Source organism: Phacochoerus africanus, chromosome 11 (assembly GCF_016906955.1).
Source record: "Phacochoerus africanus isolate WHEZ1 chromosome 11, ROS_Pafr_v1, whole genome shotgun sequence".
Classification (NCBI taxonomy): Eukaryota; Metazoa; Chordata; class Mammalia; order Artiodactyla; family Suidae; genus Phacochoerus; species Phacochoerus africanus.
Genome location: NC_062554.1, coordinates 6133395 through 6153420, shown reverse-complemented (window position 1 = coordinate 6153420; position 20026 = coordinate 6133395). Strand labels below are relative to the sequence as shown.

The window sequence follows — 20026 nt, the reverse complement described above, 5'->3', positions numbered from 1 at the left end:
GGTGCGGCCCTAAAAAGAAAAAAAAAAATCTGCTATAGAGTAAAATGATTCAGTTATACATATGATGCATTCTTTCTCATATTCTTTTTCATTATGGTGTCTCCCGGAATATCGAGTATAGTTCCCTGTGCTCAACACTAGGAATTTGTTGTTTACCTGTTCTCCTAAAGATTTTAGTTTTTAGCTGTTACTTTTGGGGGGGGGGGGGCGGGGCGGGTGCTTTTTGTTGTTTTAGGGCCACACCTGCGGCATATGGAGGTTCCCAGGCAAGAGGTCTAATCTGAGCTGTAGCCACCAGTCTACACCACAGCCACAGCCATACCAGATCCGAGCCTCGTCTGCGACCTACACCACAGTTCACAGCAACGCCGGATCCTTGACCTGCTGAGCGAGGCCAGGGATGGAACCTGTGTCCTTGTGGATGCTCGTCAGGTTCTTTTCCGCTGAGCCACGACGGGAACTCCTAGCTGTTATTTTTGAGTCTGTGATCCATTCTGAGTTTTATTTTTGTTTGTTATAAGTGAAAGTCTAAATACACTTTTTTTGCATGTGAATAATCAATTGATGGTCCTAGTGCATTTGTCAAGCAGATTATCTTTTTGCCTCAGCACGTTTGTCAAAAATCAGTTAACGGAGCTCCTTCTGAGCTGCGCAGAGTGACACCACACGGCTCCCTGGAGACAAACCCTCAGGACCGTGGTCTGGGAGTGACACGCCTCGTGTCCCTCTGCCCCCACTAGATGGTGCAAGTCCTCGGTCCCCTCCCTGGCCCACGCCAGCCCATCGGCTGCTCACAAGGCACCTATCTGGTGACCGACCACACACGTGCCTGGATTCCTCCCCTTCCCGAGCACCTCCCCGGGGCCAGGCCCGGGGGATCTGGCACAATCGATGTGGACACGGCCTCTGCTTTCACACGTGTGTGCTCTGTCAGGGAAAAGTCGGGCCGTAAATACAGGAGAGAGACAGAGAGCAGTCCAAGAGGACCTGGGCGATGCGATAAGAAAATGCCTGGGAGTTCCCATCATGGCTCAGCGGTAATGAATCTGACTAGCATCCGTGAGGACGCAGGTTCGATCCCTGGCCTCTTTCAGTGGTGTAGGTCACAGATGCGGCTCAGATCCTGCACTACTGTGGCTGTGGTGTAGGCCAGTGGCTACAGCTCCGTTCAACCCCTCAGCTTGGGAACCTCCATATGAAGTGGGTACAGCCCTAAGAAGACAAGAAAATAAATAAATGTATATATATATTATTAACTATAAATATAAGGATTTATTTTTGGACTCTAAATTCTGTTCCATTAATTTATATATCTATCCTTATGCCAGTCCTACTGCTCTAGGAAATCTTAATTTAGAAAATTATTTTATTTTTTATTTTTTATTTTTTTGGTCCTTTTTTTTTTTTGTCTTTTTAGGGCCGCACCCACAGCATATGGAGGTTCCCAGGCTAGGGGTCCAATTGGAGCTGTAGCCGCCGGCCTAAACCACAGCCACAGCAACACTGGATCCTTAACCCTCTAAGCGAGGTCAGGGATCAAACCCACATCCTCATGGATGCTAGTTGGTTTCGCTAACCGCTGAGCCACAATGGGAACTCCTAGAAAATTATTAATAACATCCTCAAGCTAATGACTCCTGAGAACTTGAGGATGACAACTGCAGAAAGTGGGATTCAAATAAATATTTTTAGAAATGGTTCAGAAACAGGAGTTTCCACTGTGGCTCAGGGGGTTATGAACCCGACTGTAGTATCCATGAGGATACGGGTTCCATCTCTGGCCTTGCTCCGTGGGTTAAGGCTGCTGCATGGCTGTGGCTGTAGCAACTGCAGTTCTGATTTGACCCCTAGCCTGGAAACTTCCATATGCCCCAGACGTGGTCCCAAAAAGCAAAAAAAAAAAAAAAGGAAATAAGTTCAGAAATGGCAAAATAGGCCTTTGATAAGGTATCTTGTATTGCGGCAGTACTAACCATAAATTTCACTAATTATAATATACCCATGCACAAGGCATGTTTATAAATAGCGTCACTGGCTCTGAAACGTTGAATGGCCTTGTTCCCAAGGGTGTCTAGGGTGGTGGCCCATGGATTGTCCACTTCTCGTGTTGATAGAGTTCTTTGCACAGGTTCAAAGAGTTGGTTCTTCTTCTTGCCAGGATCTAACTGAAACGTCACATTTGTAACCGTGACTGTGCCAGAAATGTCGCTGACGGTAACGTAAGGTCTTGGTAGCAGTCTTTAGGTCATGGACAGACGTCCTGATTTCCCTTCTCCTTCCAGGCACGTGCTAGGATTGTCTTTTCCTGGCCTCCCTGAAGTTAGCCATGACCTTGACTCGATTTAGGCAACAAAATAAGTGATGAGCGCAAGTGTGAAGAGCCTCTCTGGAATTCACCAACTTCCCTATTCCTGTCTCATGCAGGTGTGTGACGAGACGGAGCCTCCATCAGCTTGGGCCCCTAAGTGACAAGCAGAATCCCCCCAACAACCCACATTAAGTACCATAGCTTAAGCAAGGAACCAGTGTTTGTTAAGCCACTGAAAAAGGCTTAACTTTTTTTTATATGACTGTAACATAACCCAGCTTATGTCCAGCTTCTACAAATGATGCTTAATGTAGGAACACTGCCTAAAAATCTGCCAAATCATTGGTTCGGGACCTGCTCCAGGAGTCTAGGTCTGGGTCTAATCCTAGCTCGGCCAGACCAGCTCAGGCCCAGCTCCCCTGGTCAGGCCTGGGGTCCCTTATCCCTTTAAGATACACATATTCAGGAGTTCCCTTGTGGCGCAGTGGGTTAAGGAGCCAGCCAGCATTGTCATTGCATCGGCTCAGGTTGCTGCTGTGGTGCAGGTTTGATCCCTGGCCCCGGAACTTCTGCATGCTGTGGGCATGACCAAAAAAAAAAAGAAAAAAGAAAAAAAGAAATACACTTATTTCTTCACTCCACAAGGGGATAGAGTTTCTCAGGAGCCAGATTGGCCGGGATGGCACCTCAGCTCTTACGCAAGGGATGTTTGACCATGTTCCTTAATCTAGAAACCTGTCTCCATGGATATAAGATGCAGATGACAGTATCTGTACCTTACGGGAGTAAATATAAGACTCTTGGGAAAGTGCCTGACACACAGTGCCTTGTGGGTACGAGCTGCGCGTTGGGTGGGGGCCCTGTGGCCCCCCTTCCCCCCTCCCCGCCATCCATCCGGCGCTTGCTGGACACTCCCATTCCCTTCTCTTCTGCTGGAGAGCGGAGCACAGGGCAGAACAGGGAACCCTGGGAGGCTTGGGTCCACTTCACATAATAAAACCTTGGGCCTGGCTCTAGATGAGAGCTGTAGTGACAAATGAAATTGAGAGCTATGACTGTGTCCTGGGTTCGAATAGTTCACTACCTGGCAAGTTCACAGCAAGTATCAGAGCTGGGAACCACCCACGTCTAAGCAGCTTCTGTCACTGGGAACTGGGAAGCCGCGTCACATCCGTTCACGTTCTAATAACTCACATGACACATGTGGGGTGACTGGTTTATTCAGGATCCCCCCCCCCGCCACCACCACCACCACCACCACCGAGGCACTGACAAGCTGGGCGCTGTGGGGCCGAACAGGGGAGGGCTGTCCAGCTCTCCGAAGACAGAAGCTCAGCTCAGCAGCCAGAGCAGCGTCACGGCCAGGCCGAACTGGAGAGGCCAGGCCTCGGAGAGCCCAGCGCCACTCATGATCTGGGCGTAGTATCTCGCCACCACCTCGTTGGGGTTGCCCTGTTCTGGGTCGAACCACATCTGGATGCAGCGGCCGCTGCCCCGGCTGTAGTTGGTTTGTTTGTAGGAGTTGCTCCAGATCTGGCTGCACAGCGCAGCGGGCGTGGGGAAGTAGAAGTCGAAGGGGCGGCAGACGGCATTCGCAGGGCACCGGTTATACCCTGTGGGGAGGATGCACGGCCTTTGGCCTCTGGATCCAGAACCTTCTCTGGTTCCACCAGCCCCCACAGCCCCTGTCTCCATCTACTCCATCCACACACACCCCCCACAACCCAGCTCCCACCCCGGCCCGCCCAGGCCCTCACCTGAGCTCCAGTTCCAGCCCTCGTGCCAGTTGCTCTTGCAGGTGTAGGAGGTGCGGCAGTCTTCCCACCAGTTCTGACAGTCCTCTTTGCAGAGGGGCACGTTCAGGATCCGCTCTCTGCGCCACTTCTGGTTCGCCTGGGTGGGAGGGGGCGGGGAGGGGCTGCTGTCAGCCCAGGGTCTCAGCGGCCGCAGCCTCAACGGGGTCCAGGGCTGGGGCAGAGGTGGCACCTCGACGCTTACCAAACTCGGGTCAGCTGCTCACCTCTCAAAAGCCACTAATCAAGGGGCAGGTGTCAGTAGAAAGGAAAGCAGCTTTAATCAGAGAAGGTGGTAACCTGGGAGTTCCCATCATGGCTCAGTGGAAATGAACCTGACTAGCATCCATGAGGGCGCAGGTCTGATCCCTGGCCTTGCTCAGTGGGTTAAGGATCCCGTGCTGCCGTGAGCTGTGGTGTAGGTCACAGACGTGGCTCAGATCCCACATTGCTGTGACTGTGGTGTCGGCTGGCAGCTGCAGCTCTGATTGGACCCCTAGCCCAGGAACTTCCGTATGCCAGGGGTGTGGCCCTAAAAAGCAAAAAAGAAAAAGAAAAGCTGTTAATCTGGGGGAGAAGATAGGTTCATGTCCTGAGACCAGCTCTGAAGATCCTGCTCAGCCATGACGGTTTTCAAAGAGAAAAAGGAGCAAGAATCTCCGAGACTCTTGCAGGCGGGAGGTTGGCCTCTGCTTCGGTCTCCACTGCATGCAGACTGGCTGACTCTTTCTTCAGATGTTATCATGCCAGAGTGATCTGCCTGCAGCATTGCTCCAGGGGCTGTTGGGGGCAGAGAGCTACTAATTCTTTACTTAATATTTCCTTCTTTCTTCTTCGAATCTAGGAAAAGAATCCACAGGTTGGGCAAGGCCTGCTCTTCCGGAGAGCTTCAGGGGTTCAGTTAAATTACCTAGGGCTCTCCGTCTGCTAACTAGGTTCTTTTTTAAGAGGGGAACAGGAATGGGCAGGCAGGAAGGGGGCGAAAGAGCTGTTTCCACTGCCACCCTCAGACCAGAATTCCTGGGCCACACCCAGCGGGCCGGTGGCTGGTGGGTCATGCCCTCTGCTGAGGTTCGCGCTTGTGGGGACGGTGTCTGTACCTGCTGGATCCAGGGCCCCAGGTTGGGCGAGCACTCATAGAGACAGGTGTCTTGAATGAAGTGGCGCTTGCAGGCCGGCTTCATCTTGCCGCAGTGCTCCCAGTTGAATTTGTACAGGTAGGAGATGTCGTTATGGGCTTCTTGGCTGGTGTTGACCGAGCAGCAGGCGTTCATCTCCCACGGGCTGCACTGGGAGGGGAGGACACCAGCATTAAATTGCACACCCAGCACAACCCGAATAGTCCATCACGCAGCCTCTCCCCTTTTAAGTCCTCGATTCCCCAGCACAGAGTGTCCAGGGAGACGCTCGCTCTGGGGGGGACCCTCTTTGGAGGAGAAAAGTCTCCAATACTGTGGGATCCCAGGAGGGAGCCCCCGCCCGGAAATGCAGTCATTATAACGTCATTCATTCAACTCTTTATCGAGCTCCTACTTTCTCTAGCCCAGGCATTTTTCTAGGAACCAGAAATCACAGTGAAAGCTTATCACCAGATAATGGCTTTGGGGGGAAAACAAACAGAAAAACCAAAGCAAGATCAGAATAGGGAATTGCCGTTTTCTAGATCGGTCCGATTAAGCCTCTCTGAGAAGGTGACGGAGACCTGGGGGCTGAGGAAACAAGTTAAATAAACTTGAACCCCGGAAGAGTGCTCCTTGCAGAAATCCTCAGCGTCCTCTTACTGAGTGAGTGAAAACCCACGGCCTAGAATTAGTCTAAAAGTCCAATATTAAGATGTATACTTTCTAAAAATACACACATAGGCTGAAGAGGGCAAAGCAAGGCTACTCAGAAGTATCCAAGTGGGAGTTCCCATCGCGGCGCAGCAAAAACGAATCCGCCTAGGAACCATGCGGGTGCGGGTTGGATCCCTGGCCTTGCTCTGTGGGTTAAGGATCCAGCATTGCCGAGAGCTGTGGTGTAGGTCGTGGACACGGCTTGGATCTGGCGTGGCAGTGGCTGTGGTGGAGGCCGGCGGCTGAAGCTCCGATTAGACCCCTAAGCTGGGAACCTCCATATGCCGCAGATGCGGCCCTAAAAAGCAGAAAAAAAAACCAAAAAAACCCCACATTTAAATCGGTTCAGGAAATTGAAGGGATCGTGGCAACGTAGTTGTCCCATGGGAGACCTCAGGTGCACTAGGGGTCAAGAGCCCCAGTGGACGCGTCTGCCTTGCCCCCAGCCTCATTGTGAGAGGCCCCCTTTCCCTGAGCTGTTTGAGGCTGGCAGAAAAGAAGCCGCCCCGCACCGTGTATTCTTTCTCCTCTCAGATCCTTGCAGAGTCAACCCCAGTGTACACGCGGAAATCAGAATCGACCCCCAGGGCCTGCTCCCCGGTTTGAATTAACAAGGAATGCCCCCCCCACCCACCCACCGAGAAGCTGAGCTCTCGGCATGGTTCTGACCACACTGGGTGCCCGGCAGGGGTTAAAGAGTTGCCAGATCAGTGCAAATTGAAGAAGATCCGCTGAGGGGCCCCCTGCCCCCCCCAGGAGGGGTAGATGTTTCTGGAGGCAGCGCTGCTCCCCGCCCCCAGGCCCCCATCCTTTGGCCCACCTGCTCATGCAGGCCATCTTCCGGGCCTGGCTTTGTCTTGTGGTGTTTGGCGTCCATGCAGATGTTGAGGAGATCAGGCCGGGCCGCCCATGTGACAGCCACACACACCAAGAGAAGCGGCAGCCATGCTCTCCCAAGGGCCATGCTTGTCCTGCAGAAAGAGCTGTGGTCAAAAGCAGCAGGAATGGGAGAATGCGGAGGTGGGGCCTCGAGGTATTGAAAAAAGAGCCTTAGGTGGGTGGAGCCTAGGGCGGGTATCTACATTCTAAGCTTCCCAGCCTGAGGGAAGGCTGAGATAAGACCACCTTCCAGGCTAGTCTCTGACTGGGGTCTCCTGGCTTCCCCACCATGAGGCTCAACAAAATGCAGAAACAGCTAGGAGATTGCCTGAGGTCCACACACTCATGAATGAAATCCTTGGAGACAAATGTTTCAGAACTTAAAACTTTTAAGAGTTTGTTGACTTGGACTTCCCATTGTGGCTCAATGGTAATGAACCTGACTAGTATCCATGAGGATGTGGGTTCCATCCCTGGCTTCGCTCAGGGGGTTAAGGATCTGGCGTTGTCATGAGTTGTGGTGTAGGTCGCCGACACAGCTCAGATCCTGTGTTGCTGTGGCTATGGTGTAGGCTGGCAGCCGTAGCTCCAATTCGACTCGTAGCCTGGGAGATTCCACATGCCACACTTGCAGCCCTCGGGGGAAAAAAAAAGATTGAGATAATTTTTGTTAAAAGGAAAAAAAAGAGAAAGAAAAAAGATTTTGTTGACTTAAAAAACACACAACATAGACCAAAAAAAAAAAAAAAAAAAGGAGTTCCTGTCATGGCGCAGTGGTTAACAAATCTGACTAGGAACCATGAGGTTGCGGGTTCGGTCCCTGCCCTTGCTCAGTGGGTTAACGATCCGGCATTGCCGTGACCTGTGGTGTAGGTTGCAGATGCGGCTCGGATCCCGCGTTGCTGTGGCTCTGGTGTAGGCTGGTGGCTGCAGCTCCGATTCAACCCCTAGCCTGGGAACCTCCATATGCCGTGGGAGCGGCCCAAGAAATAGGAAAAAAAAACGCACAACAGGGAGTTCCTGTTGTGGCACAACCGAAACGAATCCAATGAGGAACCATGAGGTTGAGGGTTCGATCCCTGGCCTTGCTCAGTGGGTTAGGGATCCAGCATTGCTGTGAGCTGTGGTGTAGGTTACAGACTCGACTTGGATCCCGCTTTGCTGTGGCTGTGGTGTAGGCCGGCGGCTACAGCTCCGATTGGACCCCTAGCCTGGTGAACCTCCGTATGTCGATGGTGCAGTCCTAAAAAGACAAAACAAAAAACCAAAAAAAAAAGCATAAGAGCTATGAATGGAGTTTATCAGTGTCTTACTGAGGACTCTAGCCCAGGAGACAGCTCTGTGAAACTGTTCCAAAGAGGGAAAGGGGGAGGTCACGATGGACCCAGTAGAGACGTGACCCCAGGGGTATGCGCAGTCAGGCCCACATCCCGAAGCGGGTTGCTGCTGGTCACAAGGACCAGGTATCTTGGTGGGTGGTTTTCATGCTTTTGGCTTTTGTTCTCTCTTCGTGGAGAACACCCAGGAATTTGGGATCATGAAATTTTTCCCTGCAAAGATGAGGGCCTGTTCTGCCTATTTTTCCCGAGCGCTGAGTGCCTCGTTCCTGTCTGCACCCTGCCTGCCGTTCCCTCAGTGTGCATTAAAGGTCAGCAGCTGCCGTAGCGAATGACTTGCTCCTTAGAGAGCACGGGTAGCAGAGTGACAGTCTTTAGTTGGCAGCTTTATAAAAGGCCATGCAGGGAGTTCCCGTCGTGGTGCAGTGGTTAACGAATCCGACTAGGAACCATGAGGTTGTGGGGTTGGACCCCTGCCCTTGCTCAGTGAGTTAAGGATCCAGCGTTGCCGTGAGCTGTGGTGTAGGTCGCAGATGCGGCTCGGATCCCGCGTTGCTGTGGCTGTGGTGTAGGCCGTGGCTGTAGCTCCGATTAGACCCCTAGCCTGGGATCCTCCATGTGCCGCACGGGTCTGGCCCTAAAAAGACCAAAAAAAAAAAAAAGGCCATGCAAAATAAGGGGACCCAAGTTGCATGCACTCAACAGTCAAGCACACATTCCGTTCTGGGGAAATAGTTACGTTGATGGGATAAATACAAACTGTAATAACCTCAGATTACTTCTCAAGTCGGATGTTTACAGAACGATTTTTATTTTTTCCATTACAGCTGGTTTACAGTGTTCTGTCAGTTTCCTACAGTACAGCAAAGTGACCCAGGCATGTATACACCCATGTATACACCCACACAGGTCTACATTCTTTTTCTCCCGTTCTTCTCCAGGGTTCAGGTGCTCATTCATTTGCTAATTCGTTCATTTCAGGACCCAATCGTCTCTCCCTTGACCCCGCCACTCACTGATCTCCAAGCACACAGCACAAGCCTGTCCTCCCGGCAATGCCAGGTGATGCAAGATGAGGCTCCTTTGGGGAAACAAAGTCTAGCAGTTTAGAGCACACGGTACCAGATCGGCCCGTTTGCGATCTCAGCCCTCGCACTCTCCCTCCTGCTTGACCTTGGGGGAAAAGAACTCACAGCATCCTGAGGCTTAGCTTCCGCTTCTGAGGAGTAAATGTAGGGGAACCCCCCCAGCAAATGCTGGCCAACCAGGCCCGGGTTGAGGGACATGCCCCAGGTCACATGGCGGGGACCACCCAAGTCCGACTTGGGACCCTCACGTCCAGAGCTCCTTCACCTTTGGTCCCCTGCACCTTGGCTGTGCGGAGGCTCTCGCAGGGGTGACCCGCACAGAGCCCTGGGGGAGCACAGCCGGGTCTCAGCCGTCGGTCAGTGGTTTTTCTTGCTGTGGCTGCTTTCTAGAGCTTTCTCCTCCCCTCCACTGCATCTGTGCTGGCATGTCATTCCCCGCCTTCTTTGTCCAGCTATGACCCCCCCCCCCCGCCAACGCTCAGCACACACACGCACATTCCCCCCGGGTCCCAGACTTCAAGCACTGAGAGCTCAGTGCAGTGCTGAAAGCCAAGGGTCCTGGGTCCTCATTCAAGGATGGATATTAACTTGGAGCTTAACCTTGGGCAGGGTCTCATCTGTCTCCACTTCCGGATTCCCAGCCTTTAGGTGGTGAACCCCTCCCCCACCCCCCACCTCCCAGTTCAAATCCTTTAACACTTGCTGGGGGGTGGAGAGTGGCCTACCTGGGAGAGAAGGTGGCGCTTGGTGTGGCTCAGGCTTCTGCTTTGCTCTGCAGTCCCCCTTGCCTCACTCTAGGGGACCGAAGGGGCTTAGTGACCTAGGCGACGCAGTGCAGGCAGTGAGCATGTGGCCCAGGAGAGGCATTTACGGTAGGACAAAGGCCACTCAGGAGTTCATTATTGCACATGGGCACCGGCCAGGCCCCCGTGGAGGTGGCGGGTGGGAGGGACTGGGGACTGGTGAGGCTGAAGACCAGTCCCCGGCCCCACTTCCTCTATTTGCTCCCCCAAATTCAGGTCTGAGAAAACCTTGCCGCCTGCATTGCTGGGATCCTTTAAAATAACCTGGTCCGCTTCCCACACCCCCGTCCTGTTACACAGATGAAGAGCGTGAGATCCAGAGAATCAGGACAGGGAGGGGTCATTGCAGGGCCGGGGCAGCAACGCGGGTTTCCAGGCTTCCAGGCAGCCATAGAGCACATGGAGCTCCATACCCCCAAGTACAGAGCCACCACGCCTTCACCCTCGGGCATTGCTCCCTCAGCCTCAGGCATCGCCCACCTCCAGCTATAAAATCCGATTTTCAGATGGCCAGAGTCTCAGCGGTTCCAGGAGTCCAACTGTCCTCCCATCCCCCACGCCCTCACCCACCCATGCAGGTACCCCTTTCTCCAGCAGCCAAGAGTCTTCTCTCATTTAGGCTCCTCCCACTGCTCCTACCCAGCCAGAAACAGAAGCCTTTCTTTTTTCACCCTCTGAGACCAGGCTGGTACCACTGATGGGAAGCGAGGGGAGGGAGGAGCAAATTCAGGCAGGAGGGAATGGTTAGTTCTGTTCTGGCAGGTGCAGCCTGGGGTGGGGGGAGGTGGTTGTAGAGATGAAAGGTCAGGGGCAGGGCCCACGTTGGATGTGGGTGCCGTCAGCCCAGGGATGGCAGTGAAGTTTAAGGACTGCGGGGCCTCCATACCCTTGGAAAGGCCATAGGTCTGAGCCCAGGAAGCGGCAGGGGAACTGGGAGCCAGAGGAGGCAGCTGAATCACTGGACAAGAATCAGCTACGAAGGAAAGCCCTAAAGGGCTTGCAAAGAAATTGACTCCCAGGATGGGAGCTCCCCTTGTGGCTCAGTGGGTTAAAAATATGACTAGTATCCATGAGGATGGGATTCGATCCCTGGCCTCACTCAGTGGGTTAAGGATCTGGCATTGCTGAGAGCTGCAGTATAGGTTGCAGACACAGCTTGGATCTGGTGTGGCCGTGGCTGTGGTGTAGGCTTGTGGCTGTAGCTCTAATTCGACCCCTAGCCTGGGAACCTCCACATGCCACAGGTGTGGCCCTAAAAAGACAAAAAAAAAAAAAAAAAGAATGCAGGAAAGAAATTGACTGCCGGGGGAGCCCCTCCGCTTGCGCCCTGCTCTCCCTCTCCCCCGGAGGAAGCCATACCTGAATCCTGTGACCATCTGGGAGGGTTAAGCAGGTCGAGCTTGCTGGAACTCCTGGACTCCCTCATCCTTTGCCAGCCCAGCTCAGCCCTCTCCTGGTTGGAGAAACATGACCCGCTCTCTAGGCGTGCCCCCAAAGCATTCCTCCTGATGCTCTTCCTGATGGGACCTGCCCCTGTCCCCCATCCCCCACCCCCGCCCTGGGGGTGACCACAACCTGAGCTTCACAGCTTCTCCACGGCAGCAGTGAGGTTGGTGCCCGCATCAGGCTCCTGGAACCTCAGGGCTTCAGAAGGAATGACCCGCAAGTGGGAGGTGCGTCGGAGGTGGAATCTAACCCGTGAGGTTCCCGGCCCTTGTTGAGCCTCATCTCTCAAGGGCTCAGGCCGTCTGGCCACCAGGGAGGGACACAGTCAGTCAAGCACCCACCGTGGAGCCGATCCCGAGGGTATCTGCCCAGACTGAAAGCTTCATACCAGCCACGTCAGCTGTCGGCATCCTTGTGAACCCCCATTCGAAGGCTGTCTTGTGACCAGACAATGACAACAGAGGGGCTGGGGCTCCGAGCTGAGTCTCATTCCAAGTCTGGCTGCTGCTTTTTTTTTTTTTTTACAGCCACACCCACGGCACATGGAAGTTCCCAGCCAGGGGTCTAATCAGAGCTGCAGCCGCCGGCCTACACCACAGCCACAGCCATGCGGGATCCAAGTCACCTCTGCAACCTACACCACAGCTCACGGCAACGCTGGATCCTTAACCCCCTGAGCAAGGCCAGGGATTGAACCCGCGTCCTCGTGGATACTAGTCAGGTTCGTTTCCACAGTAGGAACTCCAATCCTGGCTTCTTTCACAAGGAAGGGAGGGCGCTGTGAGGGGCATCGGTCTGAGGGTTGCAGATCCAGTGTTTCTCCTCTGGCCTCATTGCCTGGCCTTGCCCTCTAAACTGTCCTAGCCGCCTGGAAATTTGGTTTGTGCTTTTGGCACCTCAAAGCCTTTGCATTTCCTGAAACTTCTCCATGGAGAGCCGCTCCTCCCGTCTGGTCTGCTTGGCGAACATGAAGCTCTAGAAGAGGCTTCCCTGACACTCCGGGCTGCGGGGAGCGACACCGCACAGCTCCCTGGAGACAAACCCTCAGGACCGTGGTCTGGGAGTGACACGCCTCGTGTCCCTCTGCCCCCACTAGATGGTGCAAGTCCTCAGTCCCCTCCCTGGCCCACGCCAGCCCATCGGCTGCTCACAAGGCACCTATCTGGTGACCGACCACACACGTGCCTGGATTCCTCCCCTTCCCGAGCACCTCCCCGGGGCCAGGCCCGGGGGATCTGGCACAAGCGATGTGGACACAGCCTCTGCTTTCACACGTGTGTGCTCTGTCAGGGAAAAGTCAGGCCGTAAATACAGGAGAGAGACAGAGAGCGGTCCAAGAGGACCTGGGCGATGCGGTAAGAAAGCGCCTGGGTGATTGCTTTGGGTTGGATGGTCAGGAGTCACTTTAGTGGGGCATGAATTGTAGGTTGAAATCTAAGCGGCGAGTTCCCGTTGTGGTGCAGCAGAAACAATTCCCACTAGTATCCATGAAGATGCAGGTTCAATCCCTGGCCTTGCACAGTGGGTTAAGGATCTGGTGCTGCCATGAGCTGTGGTGTTGGCTGCAGCTGTAGCTCCGAGTTGCCCCCCAGCCTGGGAACTTCCATGTACCGTGGGTGCGGCCCAAAAAAGCAAAATAGAACAAAGAAATCTAAGTGGGTACAGGGAGCCAGGCTGCAAAGTATCCACGAACATTCCAGAAACCAGGGGAGGGCCCTTGCCGGAGCAAAAGCCCCCAAGTGAGAAGCGTGAAAGGGGCTCATGTGGGGGGGGTAGATTATTTGACATATCCAAGTGGAGGAGGGGGGCTTCCATGCTGCTGAAGAAGTTTGGTTTTTCCAGCAGATACCATGGAAAGGCATGAAAGAGTTGGTGAGGGGATGTCACATAATCAGACATTTTTGGTGTTTGTTTTCACTCAGTAAACTCCAGGTGAAGGTCTGATAATGAACAGGACATCTGCAGTTTTCTGAGTGTCTCCCTTCCACGTACTTATTAATTACACAGCCGGGGGGAGTAGTGGAGAAACCAGGCTGACCCAATCTCAACCCAAAGATGACATCACCAGCAATGGGAAACCCTTAACAGCAAGCTCCTCGTCATGATGCATCAAAAGGACCTGGTCCTGCTTTGGGGATATTTGTATCAAAAATGCAGAACCTCAGTCTGATGAGGAAATAGATAACCCCCCAAATGAGAGTCATTCGACAAAACAGCCAGTCCGTGCTTTTCAAAAAAAGTCAAGGCCATCAAAGAACCTCCCTCCCTCAGAAATCTATCAGCAGGTGACTGAATTAAAGTGATATGTACATAGAATGGAATATTGCTCAGCAATGAAAAAGAATGAACTAGATCTCTGTAGATCAATATGGAAAGTTGTAACTATCAAAATGATGAATCCAAATACTCCTGGAGCCAGCAATCCCTTTTCCAGAATTCTGTGCCACAGCATTCTAGTAATCCTTCATAGTAGAATTATTTGTCATTTAAACAAATAGAGGAGTTGCTTTCATGGCTCAGCGATAGCAAAACTGACTAGGATCTGTGAGGATGAGGGTTCGATCCCTGGCCTCGCTCAGTGGGTTAAGGATCTGGCATTGCCATGAGCTGTGGGGTGGGTTACAGATGTGGCTTGGATCTGGCATTGCTGTGGCTGTGGCATCGGCTGGCAGCTACAGCTCCAATTCAGCCCCCTAAACTGGGAACTTCCATAGGCCACTGGTGCTGCCCTAAAAAGACAAAATAAAATAAAGTAATAGAGACACCCCAAGTGTTGATCCTTGGAATCTGCTCAGCAGGATCTGCACCCCATCCCACGTCTAGTAAGGGAAGGAAAGGGAAAGACATTTTCGGGGGACTTATAACCCCCAGCCTCTCCCCAGTCCCCTCATCCTCTTGTGCAGGAGGGGTCGTGAGGAAGGAGGCCGGTGAAGAAGTAAGAGCCCCAGGTTCAAGGATCAACTTCCACCCCCTGCTTACTGGTGAACTTCAAGCTAATCCCAGTCCTTCGCGGGACCTCTCAACAGGAAAGATGGAGCAGCGAGGCAGGCCGCCCGCCCCTCACCCGCTCACTCCCCAACCATTCATAACACACAGGGCACACGTGGATATTGTATTGGAAGAGGCTGTCAGAGGCTCCCCATCGGATCTTAGATCAGGAGCCAATGACCAGGGTGCTGAGGCCACCCGGAGAGTAACCCAGGGGATGTGGGCGGAAAGCAGGGGTCGGCGGGGGAACAGCTTAGCCGGTGACCCAGTGTTTCACCATCTCCGTCCAGTTGGTCAGGAGAGGCCCGATCCCCTGGGCCACGGCCCCAGCATCCCCATTCTCAGCATAGTATCTCGCCACCGCCTCGTTGGGGTTGCCCTGGGCCGGGTCGAACCACATCTGGATGCAGCGGCCGCTGCCCCGGCTGTAGCTGCTGACTTCAAAGGAGTGGCTCCAGATCTCGTTGCACAGGGCAGCGGGCGTGGGGAAGTAGAAGTCGAAGCGGTGGCAGGCGGCGCTCACTGGGCACTGGTTATACCCTGTGGGGAGGATGCATGGCTTTTGGCCTCTGGATCCAGAACCTTCTCTGGTTCCACCAGCCCCCACAGCCCCTCATCTCCATCTACTCTATCCACACCCCGCCTCCACCCAGCTCCCGCCTCCTGGCCCTCACCTGAGGTCCAGTTCCAGCCCTTGTGCCAGTTGCTCTTGCAGGTGTAGGAGGTGCGGCAGTCTTCCCACCAGATCTGACAGTCCTCTTTGCAGAGGGGCACGTTCAGGATCCGCTCTCTGCGCCACTTCTGGTTCACCTGGGTGGGAGGGGGGCAGGGGGCTGCTGTCAGCCCAGGGTCTCAGCAGCCGCAGCCTTGACAGGGTCCGGGGCTGGGGGAGAAGAGATGCCTCTACCACCCTCAGATCAGAATTCCTGGGCCACGCCCAGCGGGCAGGTGGCTGGTGGGTCGTGCCCTTTGCTGAGGTTCACGCTTGTGGGGACAATGTCTATACCTCCTGGATCCAGGGCCCCAGGTTGGGCGAGCACTCATAGAGACAGGTGTCTTGAATGAAGTGGCGCTTGCAGGCCGGCTCCATCTTGCCGCAGTGGTCCCAGTTGAATCTGTACAGGTAGGAGATGTCTTTATGGGCTTCTAGGCTGGTGTTGACCGAGCAGCAGGAGTTCTTCCTCCAGGGGCTGCACTGGGAGGGGACGACACCAAGATTAAGTCCTTCCCGCACCACAGCTGTCACCACCACATGCTGGCTCCTGTGCCTCGGGTAGGTCACCCAGAGGAACACTGGCTGGGGAGGCGGCCTCTAAGCCCGGCCTTGAGGAGCCCTTGTTTTGGGGTAGAGGCAGTTATAATATTGACTTTGAACAGAGAGTAACACAGGGGACGTGGGAGAACTGGGAACCCATCACCTAGGGGAGCCGTCATTCTCCGTATATCTCTAAACCGTTCACCAATTGATTTCGCTTTATCTAGGAGATTTACGGTACTCATCTTGCAGGTCCTCAACTCTTGATCCCCTGCAAGACCCCATGCACCTGATCCCTGACCTGCCAGTCGGGGTCAGTGGTTTCCGCCTCTGAAAGAGTTAATTAACATAACGAAAAGCACTTCCTGGCCTATAGGAGTTCCCTGGTGGCTTAGCAGGTTAAGGATCCAGTGTTGTCACTGCTGTGGCTAGGGTTTGATCCCTAGCCTGGGAACTTTGCCTGCCGTGGGCGCAGCCAAAAATTTTAAAAATAGCATAAAATAAAAAATAATAAAGCAGAGTTCCCGGATGGCCTAATGGTTGAGAATCCGGTAAGGATCTGGTGGTGTCACTGCTGTGGCATGGGTTCAATCCTTGGCTCAGGAACTTCTGCTTGCATGCCCCCCCCCAAAAAAAATGCAAAAGTAAAAATTTTTTTAAAAAGCACTTCCTGGCCTATAGGGGCTCAACAGAAACAGCCACTCCCTTCCAACCTACACCCCTCAGAATTACAGTCACCTCTCTCCCTCAAATCTGCACCATCTCTTGGCAAAGAAGTGCTGTGGAGGGTTCTTTAAAGCCCCCCTTAAAACTTAAAACGTTCTAAAAATGAAGCGGTGGGTACAGACTTTCCATTTTGGAAGATGAAAATGTTCTAGAAATGGATGGAGGTGATGTTTGCATGGCAGTGTGCATCTGCCTAATGGCACAAATGGTACACTTAGAAATGCTTACATGGTGAATTTTATGTTATAGTTATTTTAACACATACACACACACACACACACCCAGAACAAATGAACTGTGGGAAATGACTAAGAGGTCAAGGGCTGCTGGACTTCCCTCTCTTGGCTTGGAGCCCTTGGAGGCAGCCTGTGCCACACAGCATTGCCCTGGGCATACCCCGGCCCCCCGGCAGTGTAAAGACTGGTGCGGAGCAGACGAGGGGACCAGAGAGAATGAAAGAGCCTCATTTCTGATGAGCCTGGGGTTCGACTTCAAGCCCGGATTCCCTGGCTGCTTCAGGGGCCCTCCCTATGAAACGGGAACCCAGGCTTCTCCTGCCCTTCTCCATGGTAGCAGCATCCTTGACTCTGGCCACACTAGACTTGCCACTGCTCGTGCTGTCACCCCTCGTCCGAGTACCTGCTGTCCTCTGCCAGGCTGCCTTTTCCTGCTTTGTCTTCCTGGAAAACTCTTACTCAGCCTCCATGGCCCAGGCCAGTGGCCCTCCTTGGAGGTCCTCGCAGCCTGTCTGACGTGTCACTGACTCTTCAGAACCTAATGGGGGTGGGGACCTGGCCTGTGGTAGATACTTGTTGCATCATGACCGTGAGGGACCTGCCTCTTCTTCCACCTGGACTTTGAGCTCCGTGGACTGGCACAGAATGAAAGTTGGGAAAGGTGCCACCAGCCCCTCTCCTGGCGCCTGCTAATCCCCAGCCTCTGTTCCCACGTGTCCCTGTGCACTCTCTGGGCGACTGTCCTCATTTGTCAAGCGCTTTGGGCGTATTTACCAACAAGATGGGAGGAAAACACTTGGCCCGTAGTGGGTGCTTGATCAATAGTCCCCGCGTTCGTGTCGCCGTGGTGGCCTCCTGGGAGAGGGCCACCAAGATCACCTCAGCCACCCTCCTGCCTCCATCACCCCCAAAGCTGCTCTTTCCAACCCCCTGCCTTCTTCTCTTTTGGGGGTCAGCCCCCTCCCCAACCCCAGGCCCTTCTCCCTCCTCACCTGGTCGTGCAGCTTGTCCTCCGGGCTTGGCTTTGGCTTGTGGTGCTTGGCGTCCATGCAGACGTTGAGCATGTCCGTCCTGGCCCGGGCGCCCCCCACAGCAGCCACCAAACCCAGGAGCACGAAGAGCGTCAGCCGCCAGGCCATGTTGATCCACTTCTGCCAGAAAGCTGCCGTAAGCTTCTTGGCCAGATTTCCTGTTTCCCTTCCAAGCCCAGATCGTCCTCCCTCCCCGCGCCGCTTACCCCACAGCACAGTGGAGCCAAGCGATGAAGGGCCCGTGGAGGTCTGTGCCAAGTGGTAGGACACCACTGCCACCTGAGGACAGTGCAGTCTGAGCTTTGCTGCGGAGGGAGGCACCACCTCTCCGGACCTCCCCTTCCGGAGTTTGCCAGCCAGTGCTTCACCCACAGGCAGAGGCTCCTGCATAAGAGGAACCACAGAGGGAGTTCCCTTCGTGACTCAGTGGTTAACAAACCACACTAGCATCCATGAGGATGCGGGTGTGATCCCTGGCCTCGCTCCGTGGGTTAAGGATCTGGCGTTGCCCTGAGCTGTGGTGTAGGTCATAGATGCGGCCTGGATCTGGCGTTGCCGTGGCAGTGGTGTAGGCTGGTGGCTGTAGCTCTGATTCAACTCCTAGCTGTAGAAGTTCCATAGCAAAAAAAAAAAAAAAAAAGAGGAACCACCGGCTGTCCTCTGCTGAGCTGCTGATGGGGTTGCAGACTGAGAGGAGGGGCGCTGGCCAGCCTCTGCTTCTGCTTCCTCAGCCCTTCCCGCCAGCCCAAGGCAGCTTAGGTTTAGGCACCCAGAGACTGGCCGGTGAGGCAGACAGGGAAGCTGACGGGGCAGGGGTGGGGAGGGGGGGGGGCGACATGAAGGCCATTCAGCCATTGGGTTCTTACTTAAGGTCCTGGACCACATGCCAGGGGAGCCCGGAGGAGGGGGAGGGGTATGTGGAAAGCCCGTGAGAGTGCAGGTCCCCAGGGGCAGCCGCCAGCCCCTGCATCTCGGCGGCCTTCTCCACCCCCACGGAGGGGTCTTGGGAAGTTCCCAGGGCAGAGCCAGGCCTAGACAAAGCGGGAGGCCAGGGGGTCAGGGTCACATGGAGGAGAAACTGAGCCCGAGCTGTGGGGGTGGGGGCACCAGAGCCAGAGTCCGCAGAGAAAGCAGGATCCCTGGAGACCAGGGGAGCCCTACCTTGCTTCTCACCTCCTACCTCCCATCCGCACCTTTCTTCCCGGTCCTGCCCGTACCTCTGCCTCGGCCCTCCTGGAGGCCCACCTGGAGGCCCACCCGGAAGCAGTGTCTCCTGACTTGTCACACCCTTTTCTAAGTCATCCTGACCCGGCCTCCATCAGGGCAGGCCGCGTCTTTGTCTAGGAAACAGCTTGTCTTTCAATTTCAGGCCAGTTAAATAAATATAGTCCTACACCCCATGAGATTTAACCTGGTGAAAAAGAATGAGAAGGCCCTTGATAAATGAAAATGCAAAACTTTCCAAGTGTATTGTTAAGTGAGAGAAGGAAGGTGTGTGCATTTCTGGTCAATTACACCACAACAAAAGAGAGGCGGGAGGAGACGATGTAGAAAAAACAGTCTCTCCCGAGTTCCGGTCAAGTCAAGTCACGGCGCAGCGGAAACCAATCCGACTAGGAACCATGAGGTTGCAGGTTGGATCCCTGGCCCTGCTCAGTGGGTTAAGGATCCGGCATTTGCCACGAGCTGTGGTGTAGGTCGCAGATGTGGCTTGGATCCTCCATTGTTGTGGCTGTGGTGTAGGCCGGCAGCAAGAGCTCCCATTGGACCCCTAGCCTGGGAACCTCCATATGCTGCAGGTGCGGCCCTGAGAAGGAAAAAAAAACAAAAACAAAAACAAACAAACAAAAAAACACAGCCTCCTCAATAAGTAGTACTGGGAAAATTGGACAGCTGCATGTAAAAGAATGAAATTGGAACATTCTCTAACACAATATATGAAAAGAAACTCAAGGAATTCCTGTTGTGGCTCAGGAGTAATGAACTCAACTAGTATCCATGAGGACGCAGGTTCAATCCCTGGCCTTGCTCAGTGAGTTAAGGATCTGATGTTGGGAGTTGCTGTCGTGGTTCAGGGGTTAACGAATCTGACTAGGAACCATGAGGCTGCAGGTTTGAGCCCTGGCCTTGCTCAGTGGGTTAAGGATCCAGCGTTGCCGTGAGCTGTGGTGTGGGTCGCAGACGCGGCTCGGACCCCTCGTTGCTGTGGCTCTGGTGTAGGCCGGCAGATGCAGCTCCGATTCAACCCCTAGCCTGGGAACCTCCATGTGCCGCAGAAGCGGCCCTAGGAAAGGCAAAAAG

The 20026-nt window shown here is 54.0% G+C and overlaps 2 protein-coding genes across 4 annotated transcripts; both read right to left on the bottom strand.

Moving 5' to 3' along the window:
* Positions 1 to 3511: 3511 nt before the first annotated feature.
* LOC125110572 (folate receptor alpha-like) lies at positions 3512 to 7314 on the bottom strand. The gene is made up of 4 exons (XM_047751915.1): positions 6757 to 7314; positions 5202 to 5390; positions 4066 to 4201; positions 3512 to 3921 (listed from the first exon to the last, which is right to left on the bottom strand). Exons 1-4 carry the CDS (start codon positions 6898 to 6900, stop codon positions 3641 to 3643), a joined length of 750 nt encoding a protein of 249 aa, XP_047607871.1. The 5' UTR covers positions 6901 to 7314; the 3' UTR covers positions 3512 to 3640.
* A 7273-nt stretch (positions 7315 to 14587) lies between these two features.
* LOC125110571 (folate receptor alpha-like) lies at positions 14588 to 19036 on the bottom strand. Of its 3 annotated transcripts, XM_047751912.1 has the most exons (6): positions 18943 to 19036; positions 17932 to 18109; positions 17687 to 17845; positions 15484 to 15672; positions 15152 to 15287; positions 14588 to 15017 (listed from the first exon to the last, which is right to left on the bottom strand). In XM_047751912.1, exons 3-6 carry the CDS (start codon positions 17831 to 17833, stop codon positions 14731 to 14733), a joined length of 759 nt encoding a protein of 252 aa, XP_047607868.1. In that variant the 5' UTR covers positions 17834 to 17845; positions 17932 to 18109; positions 18943 to 19036; the 3' UTR covers positions 14588 to 14730. The 3 variants fall into 3 exon arrangements, with proteins under 3 accessions (XP_047607868.1, XP_047607867.1, XP_047607870.1); XM_047751911.1 differs by having other exon boundaries at positions 17687 to 18109; positions 18943 to 19009; XM_047751914.1 differs by lacking the exon at positions 18943 to 19036 and having other exon boundaries at positions 17687 to 18299.
* Positions 19037 to 20026: the final 990 nt, after the last annotated feature.